Below are 15396 nucleotides of genomic sequence, written 5' to 3'. Positions count from 1 at the left end.
TCACAGTGACACTCGCTCACTGCACACTCCTCCCAGTCTATTTCACAATGACACTCGCTCACTGCACAGTCTTCCCAGCCTGTTTCAAAGTGACACTTCCTGCACATTCCTCCCAGCCTGCTTCACAATGACACTTGCTGCACATTCCTCCCAGCCTGCTTCACAGTGACACTTGCTGCACATTCCTCCCAGCCTGCATCACAGTGATGCTGATTTGCTGCACACTCCTCTCAGTCTACTTCACTTACTTGCTACATTTGCCTCTTAATCAATGGTGCTTAAGGATTAAATTTTGAGGATGTGGTGCATAGACTAGACTTTGAGGATAGCAGATTAAAAGGATGAACGTTTTATGAGTGCATGAAAGATTGTTAAACGGAGGAACCTAAGCTTTTCCAAGGCAATGTCATTGAAGTATTTCAAACAAAAACAGTATGCTTGTATGACACTTTATTGCAATAAGCAGAGGCTTAGACAGGCAGCGTGTAATGCTGAGGAGCAATGAATAGACATAGGGGTGTACATTTCGCTGTCGTGGAAATCAGAAATAATTTTTTTCAAAAGGCTACTGAGGCTTGCTCAATTAAAAAATGTTGTAAGTGAGATGGATTTTTGTTAAGAGCATTATGGGGTTGAATGACCAACTTAAGTTCCCAAGCTTCAGTACAGTGAAGATTCTCATTGACATTATCAACTGCTTTAAACTATCTATCTGTCCACGTAAATATTCTAGGCAGAACTCCCTTGACTACAGTGATTACTTTTGAGGTACCAGTTGCGGTAAATGGTTTTAAATGCTGTAATTTCTAACCTGGAAGTCAGCAAATGTAACTGCTATTCAAGATATGAAAGAGACAGGAAACATAGACTAATTAGCCTGACATCAATCATGAAATAAGTACTGGAATCTATTTTTAAGAAAGTCTGAATAATTCACTTCGCAAAGCATAACATGATTAGAAAAAGTAACATGGTTTTAATGAAAGGGAGATCCTGTTTTCAAACTTACTAGTGCTTTTGAGAGCTAGGTAAAGTGAAACCACTGGATGCAGTATACTTCAATTTCTAAAAAGTCATCAATTAACTGCCTCACAAAAGGTGGTAAAGGCTCAAGGAGTTGGGGGTAATACATTAGCCTGGACAGAAGATTACGTAACAGAAGAAAAAGAGAGTAGGGATAAATGAGGTTTTTTAAGTTGGCAAGCTGTGACTAGTGGAGTGCCACTAGGATCAGTGCTGGGGTTCAGGTTATTTACAATCACATCAATGATTTAAACGCAGGCACACAGTGTAATTTATTAGGATTGCACATGACACAAGGCTATGTGGGAAGGTAATCTGTGAGGAGAAGAATGGAAGCTGCAAAGAGTTTAAGTTAGTGGGCAAAAAGGCAGCAGATGGTCCAAAGTGGAGAAGTATGAGGTTATTTTCTTTTATTGTAAGATAGGAAAACATCACTTCTTTTACAAAAAAAAATCTGACCTGCAGGCCTGACCATGGCCCAATCCCACTGACTGCAATGACTCAGAATGTGAGGTGAGTAGAAGATCCAAATCCTGACTGGCCAACCTGGAAGCAGATGATGCCCTTCACTGACTGTGATAGTCCCCTCTCACTGGCCGAAGTCACCACTTAGGAGTTTCACACATAGCCATATGGTTGAAGTAAATACAGTGTGTTTTCCATGTAAACTGCTGTCACATGTTGCAGGGATGAAGTTGCTGTAGCATGGAGGTGTACAGCGACATGTGCACCCCCACGAATGTTCGGTGCGTCCTACCGTTTCAAGCTGCCTGCCTCTCCCTCTGCACATTGCCACAAGTGTAAAGCCAGTCACAGAGCCTGGCAGACAATAATTGATACTGAAGAACCTGTGTGCTAAGAAAGCAATACAAGCCTCACAGAGGCTGATAGCCTGTACATCCATGCTGAAGTCAGTAATTATGCACTAAAAAAGCAATTGAAAAAGCTGGCAGCCTCCATGTTAGCTCAAAGTCAGTGAGTGCAAGGAAAGTAAGAGCTATAAGATGCAGATATATATGTGAGCACAAACGCAGCCAGTGTGGATGCACAAGATACATGCATCTGCTTGCACTTTAAGTGATCTGGCAGAAACATGTGAGGCATCAGCATCCCTGAGCTTTCAAGTAAATTGTTGAAGGGCTGAAGTGGTGTCTCGAGTTAGTTCGGCAACAGACACTGTATTTCTCACCGTATTTTCCCATCTTTCTTGTCATTACTCAACCACACAAGGAAGGAAAAATTCCATGCATTATTCATTCTTTTCTTTTTCCAACTGTTTGATGGACATTGTTTATCGTGCAGTTTTCAGTTCTGACAAATGTTCATTTTCCTAGACATCACTTTTCTTCTCCATTTTAGTTGCTGATAAATCTGCTGATGTGTTTTGTTTTTGTGTCTATTTCTAATCATGAAAAGAGCATGCTTATGACACAAAAATAAACTTACAAAAGCAACTAAACAGTATAATGCCCTTCTCTTGTTGGAAAATTTATTTTTTTTTTGCTGAGTGTTTTCAGCACTTTTTGATTTTTGTAATGAATAATTCTACTCAGATTCACACCATAATGATTTAATTCAAGACTTGAATTTTTCTTTCCCAACAGCTTTCTAGCCTTAGCTAATTCAAAGAATCTGCACAACTTGTTTGAGCATTATGTAGTTACTGATCCTCAAATTTCCAAATTCAGTATTTTTTCAAATGTTTTCTATTTAAAATATTGCATAACACTGCAGAAAAAAGTGAAATGTAAAAGCACAGGTTGGGGCGGATTAAATTTTCATTTGGATTGAGTAAGAGGAAGGAAGCTTTGCTTGCCACGTTTGTGTTGTTGGGAAATTGTAATGGGGCTACGTCTCAGACCAGCTCACTTACTGAAATCTAACCCAGCAACACACACTGAAATTCTAGCCTGGTGTACTTACAGTGCGGTAGATAAAAACTCTGAGGAAATTTCCTCCTAATGTCTCCAGCCTTTGTCCACTGTACAACTCATTGAGGACCACTTTCAGTTTCAAAATGTGGTTTCTCAGGATTAGTTTCAGTAATCGCTGATCAAGTCCCATAATATCAGCTGTCAAGATAGAAAAGGGAAAGATAAATTCAGAGTTGAATAGTCTCTGTCGCCATGAGAACATTATGTTGAAGGAAGAGATGCCACTTGATTACACTTTTAAATTAAATTGTTATTCCTTATTACTGTTAATCCAATATCTTTGACAGTTTGTGAGGATATTTTTGCCTAAATAGAGGTTACATGGATACATTTGAGAAACTGGTTATCACGCATGTCTACACCTACATTAAAGTTAGTCATGAAACTGGAATCCATAGTGATATTATCTGCTAGCATGATTCCTTTAAATTGTCAGATTCTAATTGTTCAAATCAATCAAGGAGATTAAATGTACAAGTATTGCTGGTGATCTTTCAGGAATCATTAGAGTCAGAGAGGATCCCAGAGGACTGGAAAATGGCCAATGTAACACCCCTCTTTACAAAGGGAGGGAAGCAGAAAACAGGAAACTATAGGCCAGTTAGCCTGACCTCAGTTGTTGGTAAGATTTTAGAGTCCATTATTAAGGATGAGATTGCAGAATATTTGGAAGTTCATGGTAGCTCTGTTAGAATTCTTTGAGGAGTTAATGAGCAAGTTAGGCAAAGGAGAGCCGGTGGACATGATCAATTCGGATTTCCAGAAGGCCTTTGACAAGAGCGACTAGACCCACAGAGTAAAGGACGACCCTTCGGAACTGAGATGAGGAGGAACTTCTTCAGCCAGAGGGAGATGATTCTGTGGAACTTGTTGCTATATAGGGCTGTGGAGACTAAATCATTGAGCGTATTTAAGACAGCGATAGATAGGTTCTTGATGGGTAAGAGAGAAAGCAGGAGAATAGGATTGTGAAACATATCAGCCATGATCAAATGGCGGAACAGACGTGATGGGCCGAATGGCCTAATTCTGCTCCTAGCATTGGCAAAAGGTAATTGAACAGGTCATCAAAATATCAAAAAATAAGAAAGCTATCAACTGGGGGTCTTTTTGATGCTGATATTCTTTTTAAAAACAGTATTGCCGATGAAATTTCCCCTCTTTCTCTAATCTTACAATGGACAATGCAGCTTAAACAAAAAAAAAGTGATAGGTTAATAATGGGAGCAGATTCCTGTGCAGATAATGCACACAGGAAGTTGAAATCAAACGGTATGTCTAAATTAGTGATATGAAGCTCTCTTGTTGTGCAATGGTAGTGTTCCTACCTCTAGACCAGAAGGCTCAGGTTCAAGCCCCATCTGCTCCAGAAGTGTGTAATAACAGCTCTGAATGTGTTGATTATGAAAAAAAAAGTGATTTGAGAGCATCCCTCACCACTTTGTCCAGAGGCATTAACCAGGCAGGGTGTAGACAAAGTATAGTGCACCTGACACAGTCCACATCTGCCTGATATTGCAATTTTAAGATGTTAACAGAGTTGCCATTTCCCATAACTAGAATGAGGGGCAGAAAGAGGAGTAAGAGAATCTATTAATGCACCAATAACCATTGATCTGTAACTGGTGGAACTGGCTTGTGGGACCCACTGGCTAATGCTGCTCTTAATCATTATGTTTCTATGTCATGAACCCCTTGTGTTTGTTTGTCCAAAAAACATTTGAAAGGACTTCAAAAGAACCAAAGCGTCCCTGTTATGAGACATTGATTTGCATTGTACAATAAACATTCTTTACCAACTAAGAAATACTAACAATGGGCTTTCATTTTGAACACAGCTCCAGTATCAACAAGCAACAGAAGACACAAATTGTGTCACAGTTTAGAGTGTAAGAGGAACAATTCAGTATAGTGAATGAGAATACAATGCACCTATACCATTGCCTTAAGCAATTGGCTGACAGTCAGAGGATGATAAATCATTTGGGTTGGTGAATGGGGGCCAGAGACTCTTAAAGACCTCCTCCTAATGCCGCTATTGTTTCAGTAGGTGGGTGGGGGGCACTGCCTAATCCATGGAGTGACCTACACTCAGTGTCTTGGCTGCAGAAGGGTTTCTTCTTGCTTAGGCATCCTGAGCATGACAGATGCTCTTCCTGACAGTATCACTGCTGCTACTTGCTCTAACAGCTGGCCTCACAATGTGTCCTTTTCAAATCCTCTCACTGATGCCTGCCTGATTGGCCTCAGTGACGCTGCTCCGATTCACTTTTGAATCCTACTGTCATACTGCTCCTTGTGATGGACAGGCTACACACCCTGCAGTTCTCACTACTCCCAATGGCACTAGAGTGCTGCTCCCTTTCTGATTAGCCAGCAGTTCACTTAACCCATGGTGGATGCAGAATGTGGGTAGGGATAGTTCCTTCATTAATGAAGTGATTAAAACTATCCTGATAGGAGACTGTCTTCAGAAGTGAACAATTCTATCAGCGTTCAAATGACAGAAGCAAGCAATACAACGGCCTGAAAGTTAACATCCCCAATATTCTTGTACAATTGATTAACATGCCGAGACCAAACTCCTTTGTCTGGTGTTCTAAATGAGGCAGCAAACCGTTTAGAACAGCCAGCTTAAATTCCTTACAAAATCAAAACCAGCGTGTTGCGTTAAATATTTGACAGAGGTGATTTACCATTGAAAGCGTCATTCATGGGAGCAAGGATTGTGTACTCTCTATTTTCACTGAGATCAGAAGAAACTCCAGTTTCCTTCACTAAGTCGTAAAATGTGGTCTGTTTGCCACTCGTCAGCTCCAAGACCTGCATAGCTTTAAATGCAATAAGAAAAAGGCATTAGTGTTTGTACAGTTTATCAGATTTCCTATAATGGGCTTGTATTAAATCAGTCATTCAACTCAATTCAGCTCTCTAAACAATCGTCCCCATTTCAGTTGACCAGTAATGCCATGATTCCAATGACAAATGTTGTTAAGAGAACCAAGAAAAGAAACAATGAAAGTCCTGATCATCATTTTTCCTCCTCTCTGGTCACAGGCATGGTACTGCAGGACTGAATGACTGCTAAAATTCCACCATTGTTTAAAAGGAGTGAAATGGATAGGCTGGTCAGACTCACCTTTGTGGGGCGGGGGAAAATAGGCTCTGAGGAAATAATATCAATCATCACTTAGATAGGCAGCAATTAATCGGGCTCAATCAGCACAGAATTGTAAAAAAAAGGTTGGGTCTGAATAATTTAATTGAATTCTTTCAGCAGCTAACAAGGAAGGTCTACGAGGATAGTGCCTTTGATGACGCTTGTATGGGTTTTAGCAAGGTTTTTGATAATGCCCAGTGTGTCAGACTGAACACAAAAGTGAAGTCCAAGGGATTGGTGGGAAACTGGCAAGTTGGGATCCAAAACTGGCTCAGTGGCCAGAAGAGAAGGGTAATGGTCAAAGGTGTGTTTGTGACTGGAGTTCGTTCTATTAAAGTTTGAACAGGTAACTAAAATGATTAGATAATTCCCTTTATCGGTTCCTATAGAAAAATGATGCTGCAACTGTTCAAAACACTAACTGGACCACAAATAGAATTTTGCATTCATTTCCAATCACCACATTGTGGAAATATGTGATCACACTGGAGAGGGCACAGAGGAAGTTTATGAGGATGTCACCAGAAAACACAATTATTTTCTATGAAGAAAGATTACATTTGTTTTTATTGGAAGGCTAAGGGCAATTTGAAATGTATTAAGTTGACAAGGGGCCTAAATTATAAAACTTCATTTTTCCAAAATTTGAATGTTTGTACTGATGAGCTAAATAATTAAATGGAAAAATATGCCTGTGGATTGTTTGGCTAGATATAATTTAGGCTTGCTTGTGATGGCCTCTTATGGTTTTCCTTGTCCATAGTTCCATAAATACCATCAAATTATTTCCTCCAGTGTAGAAAATAAGGTTTAAAGATAATTGTAAACCAGCCAACGCAGCATCAGTGTCAACAGGAATAGCACCTACACTTTACAATGAACTTTTATACTGTCGTTTCCAACTGATCCATTGTATTAGTGTGATTGTGTGTATTTAATAACTGGTTCAAATCTGACTTCTGATCAATTATCTTTTCTATTCTAAGGCTATTTATGTTTATATGAACAAAGATGATTTCAGCATCATAAATTAATTCCCAGTAATATGCAGTTAGTTTTAGAATCAGAACAAATTCATAATTATGCTTCTTATTCAGTAAACATTGATTTTTCCAAGAATGGTATTGATCTATTATTGGCTTCATATTAAATCAAATAAATTTATTATGCTTAATTCGTATTTAATTGTCAAAAGCCAGAAATATAACATTTAATTTAATTTATTCAACTACCTGCATCTGGAATCAGCACTTGATCAATCAAGTGAATGACACCATTGCTTGTCACAATGTCTTTGCGATTGACCATCTTCTGCCCATTAACAGTAAGACTATCACCATCGCATCCAATCTCTATATTTGTTCCTTCTAAGGTAGTATAGGTGGATCCAGACATAATGGCTTCTGAACACTGAACAGAGTTGAGAATATGGTAGTTCAGCATAGCTGCAAGAAAATGACAGAAGATTAATGTGTACAAACTGATGATCAGATTCAACATTCTCCATTACAGGAATTTGCTTGAATTCAGCTGTGAATTTACATCACTGGTAGGAGTTGAAATTTGTGGCATGGGAGAGCCACAGCACTGTCAGGGAACTATGTAAATGGCTCTCTGCAGCACAAATCAAGAATGGGAAGAGTGATTGGGATATAGTTTGCTACTGGCTTGTTTCAGCACCAGAGGAGGGGAGAAGATTGAAACCCTGGACCTAAGTCCCAAGATGTCCTTGTATCTCAACACTTCAGGACATAAAAAGAACTTGGCTTGTTGGGCTGGCCGTGATCAGAATCATGGCTTCTACGGAGGGATCAAGAGTCTGTGGGATTTATAGTCAGGCCTGTGTAAAATGGTGTCATTGGAACACAACTTTGTCATTTAAAATTTGGAACTTGTTCCACTGAGTCAGCCAATTATCCCCGTGCCTGAATTCAGGCAGCTGAGAATATTGTGAATGGGATTGTAACCATCCATTTGCCTGTTACTGCTGAGAGGAAATGAGCAGAAAAGGTGCAATTAAAATCAGCAGACTTATTATTTAGACCACAACCAAAAAAATGGTATTAAATGTAAAATGCTCATTAACTGAACATTTCACGCACACATGCAACAAATCCCATTTTTAAATAATATCTAAGTAGCGGCCAAATTGGTGATTTCAGAAAGAATATGGGAGTGTTTTTAAGCATCAAATATAAAATTAAACTATTCCAACTGAAATAAAACTGAAAATTGAAATGAATGGAATTAAAATGAGAGAGGGATGTATAAATCACTTGGTAGATTTTGCCAATTCATTTGATTCAAATGATTTCTGTTTTTTATTGGGCGATTAAGAGTTAACTACCAGATTGAATTGTTGGGACTACAACTGTTCATGGAGTTACAGGCTTCCTAGGTTTAACAGGGGAGATGGAATGATGGCTGCCTATGAGTGATGGGGTGTGAATTATATTCTGCTCCAGATGTCTTCTCATCATGTGCAAAGGAAGTCTGTGAAAGGAAATACGTGACTGGACAGTGTTAACCATGAATGATTAAGGTATACTTTTAGTGATGTTGTACCAAACACAAGCAGAGGGATCAATTAACCATAGTTTAGAGAGGATATCTGCTACCATTTTGACTAAAAAAATTGTCTTCGATAAGCTCTGGAGATGGTGAATTCATGATGTCTGGAGGCAATTAATCATGAGCGAGTTTGACATGTTAGTAGTCCAAAAGAAGGAGAAAAACTCAATCTTTACTACCTCAACAATGTGGCGAGGATTTAATTTGAAGTGTATTGCTGACAGACATAGAAGGGAGGAGGCTGATTCAATCTGTTTCTGGCTCCATGTCCCTTCAACATTTCTTCAGATAGCCATCTTCTATGGCAACAGCTATTTCTCACCACCTCCAAAGGTGTGAGAGTGAACCTTTAGAAAACACTGATTTGGCCTCAACTTAAGCTTCTATTCAGTTCTGGGCACCACACTTCAGAAAAGAGTGCAGAAAACACTTACAAACTTGGTTCCAGGGATGTGATACTTCAGTCATGAGGATGGAATGGAGATGTGATTATTTTCCTTACAGAAGATTAAGTTAAGAGAAGATGCGCTGGAGATATTCAAAATCATAAGGGTTCTGGACAGAACCAATAAAGAAAAGAGTTGTCTTTTTTTAATTGTTCATGGGATATAGGTTTCACTGACTACCCATTCCTAATTGCCCTTGAGGAGGTGATGGTGAGCTGCCTTCTTGAACAGGTGCATTCCTTAGGGGTGCAGGTCACCCACAATGCTGTTCGGAAGGGAGCTCGCTGTTTTACAGCCAGAGAACCCTGGATATAAAGTGAACGAGAAAAGAACCAAAAATGACAAAGAGGAAATACTTCATTGCACTGCAAGTTGTTAGGGTCAATTACACATCATGAGTGCATCATTTGGTTTTAATCATGATTTTCAATAGGGAATTGCACAATTGTCAGAATAAAAAAATGCTGGGCTATAAGAAAAAGGGTAGGGGAGTAGGACTAGCTGAAATGCTCTCACAGAATTGAGCTGGATAAGGCAACCTCATTCTGTGTTGTGCACGATGTTATATTGCACTTCTCACAACCTCAAAAGCACTATACATGCAAAGAAGAGCTTTTGATGTACCCTTGGCAATGGAGGCATTCTCCCAGTCACATTACGTGATGGCAAACTGCTATAAGGCAGGAAATGCACAGCAAGCTCTCACTAACAGCAATGTAATTATAACCTGATAATTTGTTTTTGTGATATTGATTGAGAGATAAACATTGACCAGGCTAACGAGGATATCTCTGCTGCTCCTCTTTCATTAAATGCCATGGATCTTTTACAGCCAGCGACAGAGTCAATGTCTCACCCAAAAGACAGCACCAGTGAAACTGTGGTGATGTCAAGTGTGGGTAGGAACTCAACTGAGACAAGCAAAACATTCACCCAAATGTTTTTTTGGAGCTTCACTTAAGTGGGCACCGCACTTCCTCCGACAGCAGCTGGGAAAGAAAATCTAAGCATACGGAAAGACACAGAAATTGAGGGAGAAATCTTGTCAAAACTTTGGGCTTTATTTTGAATAAAGTAGATTTTTAACCATTGGATTTCAAAAAAGAAAATACATATTTCATGTGATGTCTAGAAATGCTCAACCACTAATAAGAAACATTTTTTAAATGCATCATTGAGGACATTCAATACTTTAAAAAAAACACAACAAAACCCTTGTGAAAAATTTGAATTTGTCTTGAATATCCTTTCTAAATGTCTAGTACATGCAAAGTTTTTTATTTGCAAAATTGCCAAAGATTATTCTGCCATTCTTTAAACGATGTGTTTACAAGCTATCATGACTGGATTTGTGATATTAATTAAAAAAAAACTCTTTGCAGACACAATCCTGGAGCCACATTGGGCCAAATCTTTGTTGCTGTAGGATGACATGTATGGTGTGAGTTAACAGCCTGTCTTAAACCTCTCCAGAATTTTATTTCATTAACCTCAATGGACAGCTGTCTCACTATCATTGACTTTACACTGTTGAACAAAGTCAAGATATTTGTTCTTGAGCCTATTTGGCCGATAAACAATTTTAACATACCTGAAATGCAAATACTGACACAAACCAAAGTAAATTGAGGAATGCAGGCATGGCATCTAACAAAAAGGAGGAATCCAAATGTTTGCTTTGAACTAAATGACCTTGCTGAGCCATTTATTGCATCGTGCAACATTTAACAAAGTACCTTTCAGTGCCACAGGGTCACTTAAGATGCGCTCCAGAAGGTCTCTTGAAAGTTTGCCAAAGGCTTCATTAGTAGGAGCAAAAACAGTGTAATGCCCATCTTTGCCTAGGACTTCAAGCAACCCTGAGGCAGTGGCAGCAGCCTGAAAGGAAAGCACATTAGATAATGTCCAATAAGTTACAGTTCTTGACATTTTAGTTTTCTAAAAATGAACAGACATCCTATTGTTTTAATGATCCATGGTTTACAAGTGAAGGGAGACAGTGGCATGGTGATTATTTTACTGGAATGATAATGCAGAGCTCCAGGCAAATAACTTGGGATGTGAGTTTGAATCCCATTATTGCAGATGGTGACAGCTGAATTCAATAAAAAATCTAGAATTAAGGAAGGAGATCTGCCATCATTACCCGGTCTGGTCTACATTTGACTCCAGACCCTTGCAATGTGGGTGACTTTTAACTGCTGTCTGAAATAGCCTGGAAGAGAATCAGTTCAAGGCCAACTAGGGATGGTAAAAATTGCCAACCTTGCCAGATATGGCCACATCCCATGAAAGAATAAAAAAAAAGGCACAACTGTGCAAATAAAAAAAATATTATTTTCAGCAGCTTAAACAGCCTCAAATCTTGTCCATTGAGCAATATGACAAAAAAGGCACCTCCAGAATGTGCTCCAATGTAAAGCTTGGTTCCAAACTATTCATCGAAAAACATAGGTGGTAAAATGATCATAGAATCCTTACAGTGTTTGAGCAGGCCATTCAGCCCATTGTGTCCACACTGACGCTCCAAAGAGCATCCCACTCAGACCCAACCTCCTAGCCTATCTCTGTAACCCTGCATTTCCCATGGCTAATCCACCTAATCTGCACAATCCTGGACACTATGGGCAATTTAGCATGGGCAATCTGCCTAACCTGCATATCACAGGGGATTTTTGATCTAGAGTTAGATGGTCACTTTTTAATTACATGATATCATTAAATGAGTTTTTTCTTGAGTTTTCTCTTGCAATTTACTTTTGTCATTTGTCTAAGACCAAAAGGAATTGAAATAATTAGGAGCACTAGCAAACTTTGAAAAGTCTGAAATGATGAAGACTGACATTTTAAATTGCTGTCAGTCTTTAGATACATTCTATATCTGAAAACCTCCCAATTATATATTATTTGAAAAAAAACTGAACGAACTGCAGATACTGAAATCAGCAACAGAAACAGAAATTGCTAGATAAACTCAGCAGGTCTGCCAGCACCAGTAGAGAGAAAGTAAAGTTAACGTTTTGGTCCAGTGACCCTCCTTCAGAACTCATGAGCTGTGAACTCATAACTAATTTGTTCATAAGACTGACTCCATACATGTGGTGTCAGCTTATTAAAATAGGCCAAATTTTCATGGTCATCTAATTGCCAGTTGTAATTTAGCCCAATAAGGATGTATAGGTATATGTGTTTATAAGTGGTGTTAGTGTCACATATGATCTCACTGGTAATTACATGATCTATTAATAGAATGGTCTATTTAACCTTATCCTATCATCAGTGAAATTAAGTTTCCATGTTGGAGAAACAAGCTACTCACAGGGACAAAAGCAATGCACTGAATGGGTCATTGTACGCATCAATAACACTGGCTCCAAATTGTACTGGAGTGTGATCCCAGCAGGCTTGCCAGGGAATACATATTGATAGAAATTGCTGGAGAAACTCAGCAGGTCTGACAGCATCTGTGCAGAATAGGCCAAATCTGAATTCTTCTTCTGAAGAACATTAACTCTGCTTTCTTTCAACAGAGCTGCCACACCTGCCAAAGAAACTGCTACCTTTATAGTTCCTTTCAGGCTTTCAGCTGATGATGAAATGATGCTAATTTTGTTGGGTTGAGGGTCATTTTCACATGCCATCTTTCATGCAGTAAATGATGGCATGCTGTGACTCAGGACATCTAAACAATTCTACTTTATATAGTTAGACAGGAGTCCACATCTTTTGCAATGCCATGGTGAGGTATGCTATCTTTGAGAATAGGAGGCTTTATCAGCAACAGCTGCCAAATTGAGAACTGCTACCACTCTCTGCAAAATATCGGAATGTGGTTGTGGACAACTTGCCTAACTGGCTAGCATCCTTACACTGGTTCTGCCTTCCTGTGAAGCTGTTCCTCAGCCTGGTAATAAACCCTGTAGAGCCAACTAAAGAAATGGAGGAAGGCATAAATAAATAGCTGCATCTGGCAGAATGACTCCTGAAAGTCTAGGTGCTTGCTGGAAACAGAAAGAAACCAAAAATGATCTTTATACAGCCCACTGCACTTGGTTTGATGTGGGCCAAGTCCAGCAGTGCAAAAGTGCTCCCAACACTTTGCCCTATGTCAGGTTTCATAAGGAAGCTGAAGGCTTGATGAGCAATATGCCTGGAGCCTGAAAACAGTATGCAGCACTTTTATGTGCCTTCTGAAAACACTCCTTAAGCTCCTACCTGCTTTGCAGTGGGCGCTTCAAATACCCAAACCAAATTCAACCCAAAAATTAAACCACACCTTAATTAAATGGAAAACTAAGTTCTGTCTGATTTTCATTACTTGACTTCCAGACATTGTTTTGGGAATGAGATCAAAATCACCTCCAATGTGTTCAATTACAATGTTATGTTGGCACTCACAATAACTCATTATAATGCACTTGATCATTAAATTTTTCAGGTAGAATATCAAGCATTTATAAAACAAATGCTTAAACCTAATAGTACTTCAATACTTTTGTATATGCCCAGCATCTTAAAATAAATATTTAGTTATTGTCAAATTCAATAATTGTTGATGTTTAAAGTGCTGATAATCAGATATCAGGAAGTCATCAGTTTATTGTATAATGTTGATGCTTCGTTATTTGTTGTACAGCAATTTACCCGGAGAGATGAAAGATCATCAGTTCCTTCAATGACATCCGCAATGGTGTTACCAACTGCTGTGATAACTCGGTCAATGACGTGCACAACACCATTGGTTGCAATTTGGTTTGCATAAAGCACTTTAGCACAGTTCACTGTAACAATCTGCAAAGGAACAAAGAAGAGAAATATGTTTTGTCTGGTTTTACCAATTGGTAGATTTTTTTTTAATGCACAGCTTTCAAACATCAAACACTTCACCTTAAGTTCCACAATTTCAAGACTGTTCCTAAAGCAATATTATAAATATTGCATCTCAAGAGGCAAAGCATAAGAAGAGTATTCTTCATTTATAACTTCAATCTTCTCCAACTGCATTCCTTCACCAACCTGCTTCTGTGGCGCTTACCTATCATCATTTTATTTCAACCTGTCTCATTGTAGCCAACTCTGAATCTGAAGTGCCTTCTCCTTCCATACCCATATAGATTTTGGCCATTCTTCACCTAATCTGCATGTTTCCCCATTGTAACATCATTCAATGGTACTGGCTATATTACTGCATGAGTAATCCAGAGGCCTGGATTAATGCTTCAGATAAATGTAAATTCAAAGCCTCTGCTTCATAACTCTTCCCCCACTCCCTTCCACCACGAATCCTCATGGCAGTTTCAGAATTTGAATTTAGTATTCTAAAAGAAGGTAAATCGAAGAGCAAGTATTGTTAAAACAACTGCAGAACTTAAAGAAAAGGGTCAATAGTCTTTGGAGAAGGTAACTTCATTTCATCTCTTTGCACCCTCCACTCAATCACCATCATTCATCACTCCCTCTCCCAGGTAAGGGCAGAAAGTTATGTTTCTTTAATGAGAGAGCTTCAGTGGTCTCCCTGATGCAACCGTGGATGTTAAGTTGAAAAATATTACTGTTATAACCAGCTCCAGCTAGAAGGCACCAAAGTCAAAGTTCATTACCATGTTTACCTTTGTCTTCCATGACAATGTGACCCTTTCTCTGCTGTGAGGTTGGGCTTGTGGCTGCAGAATTGTCAGACTTCAGTGCTAAGCTCCTTAGTGAAGCACTGGCAGCTCAGACGTTAGTCATTGCTGAGGCTCAGGTAGGAGAATTGCAGAGAACCTGCACCCATTCTGCTCCCCCTCCTCCCACTTCCTGCTCTGTGTGATCCTGGTTCTGAGCATTCCCATGATGCATAATACTTCACTCATATCTGGGAGCAAGTGGTTTGTGTGGAAGTTTTGAAGTCAACAAAACATACTTTAGCACTTGCCATGCCACTCCCAGTATGCTTTCGAAGCTTGGAAGAATCATGGAAAAAACTAAAACTGTAGAATTATAACCACAGTCAAAATCAGACAGTATCCATCAGAGCTCTGACTCCCATACACTAAGGACAAACATGCTTCAAAAGTGGTGAGTGATGTAAAATGGAGTAAAAGCCTCCAACCTACCCCATTTGAATAATGATTGATTAAAATAGGCAAGTCATTGTACATTGATTGTGCAGTCATTCCATCTTTCATATCCTTTGTCAATAAGCGATAGTTCAGCATATGGTAATGCAAAGCATTGAGGAGTTCAATGTTCACATTGCTTAACAGTGCATCACGAATCTCCT

At 39.1% G+C, this 15396-nt stretch overlaps 1 protein-coding gene across 8 annotated transcripts in view; it reads right to left on the bottom strand.

Moving 5' to 3' along the window:
- Positions 1-15396, bottom strand: part of LOC109912751 (periostin) — an 83769-nt gene that overhangs the window by 36077 nt on the left and 32296 nt on the right. For all 8 annotated transcript variants that reach the window (XM_048598052.1, XM_048598046.1, XM_048598044.1 and 5 more), the window contains exons 5-10: positions 15230-15394; positions 13779-13925; positions 10871-11012; positions 7350-7562; positions 5654-5788; positions 2947-3095 (exon numbers count right to left, since the gene is read on the bottom strand). In XM_048598052.1, coding sequence (XP_048454009.1) covers positions 2947-3095; positions 5654-5788; positions 7350-7562; positions 10871-11012; positions 13779-13925; positions 15230-15394 — 951 coding nt within the window. The remainder of the gene's footprint in view (positions 1-2946; positions 3096-5653; positions 5789-7349; positions 7563-10870; positions 11013-13778; positions 13926-15229; positions 15395-15396) is intronic.

Source organism: Rhincodon typus, chromosome 6 (assembly GCF_021869965.1).
Source record: "Rhincodon typus isolate 14 chromosome 6, sRhiTyp1.1, whole genome shotgun sequence".
In the NCBI taxonomy this organism is placed as follows: Eukaryota; Metazoa; Chordata; class Chondrichthyes; order Orectolobiformes; family Rhincodontidae; genus Rhincodon; species Rhincodon typus.
Note: the sequence above shows the minus strand (reverse complement) of the source record. Positions and strands in the feature narration are given on the sequence as shown.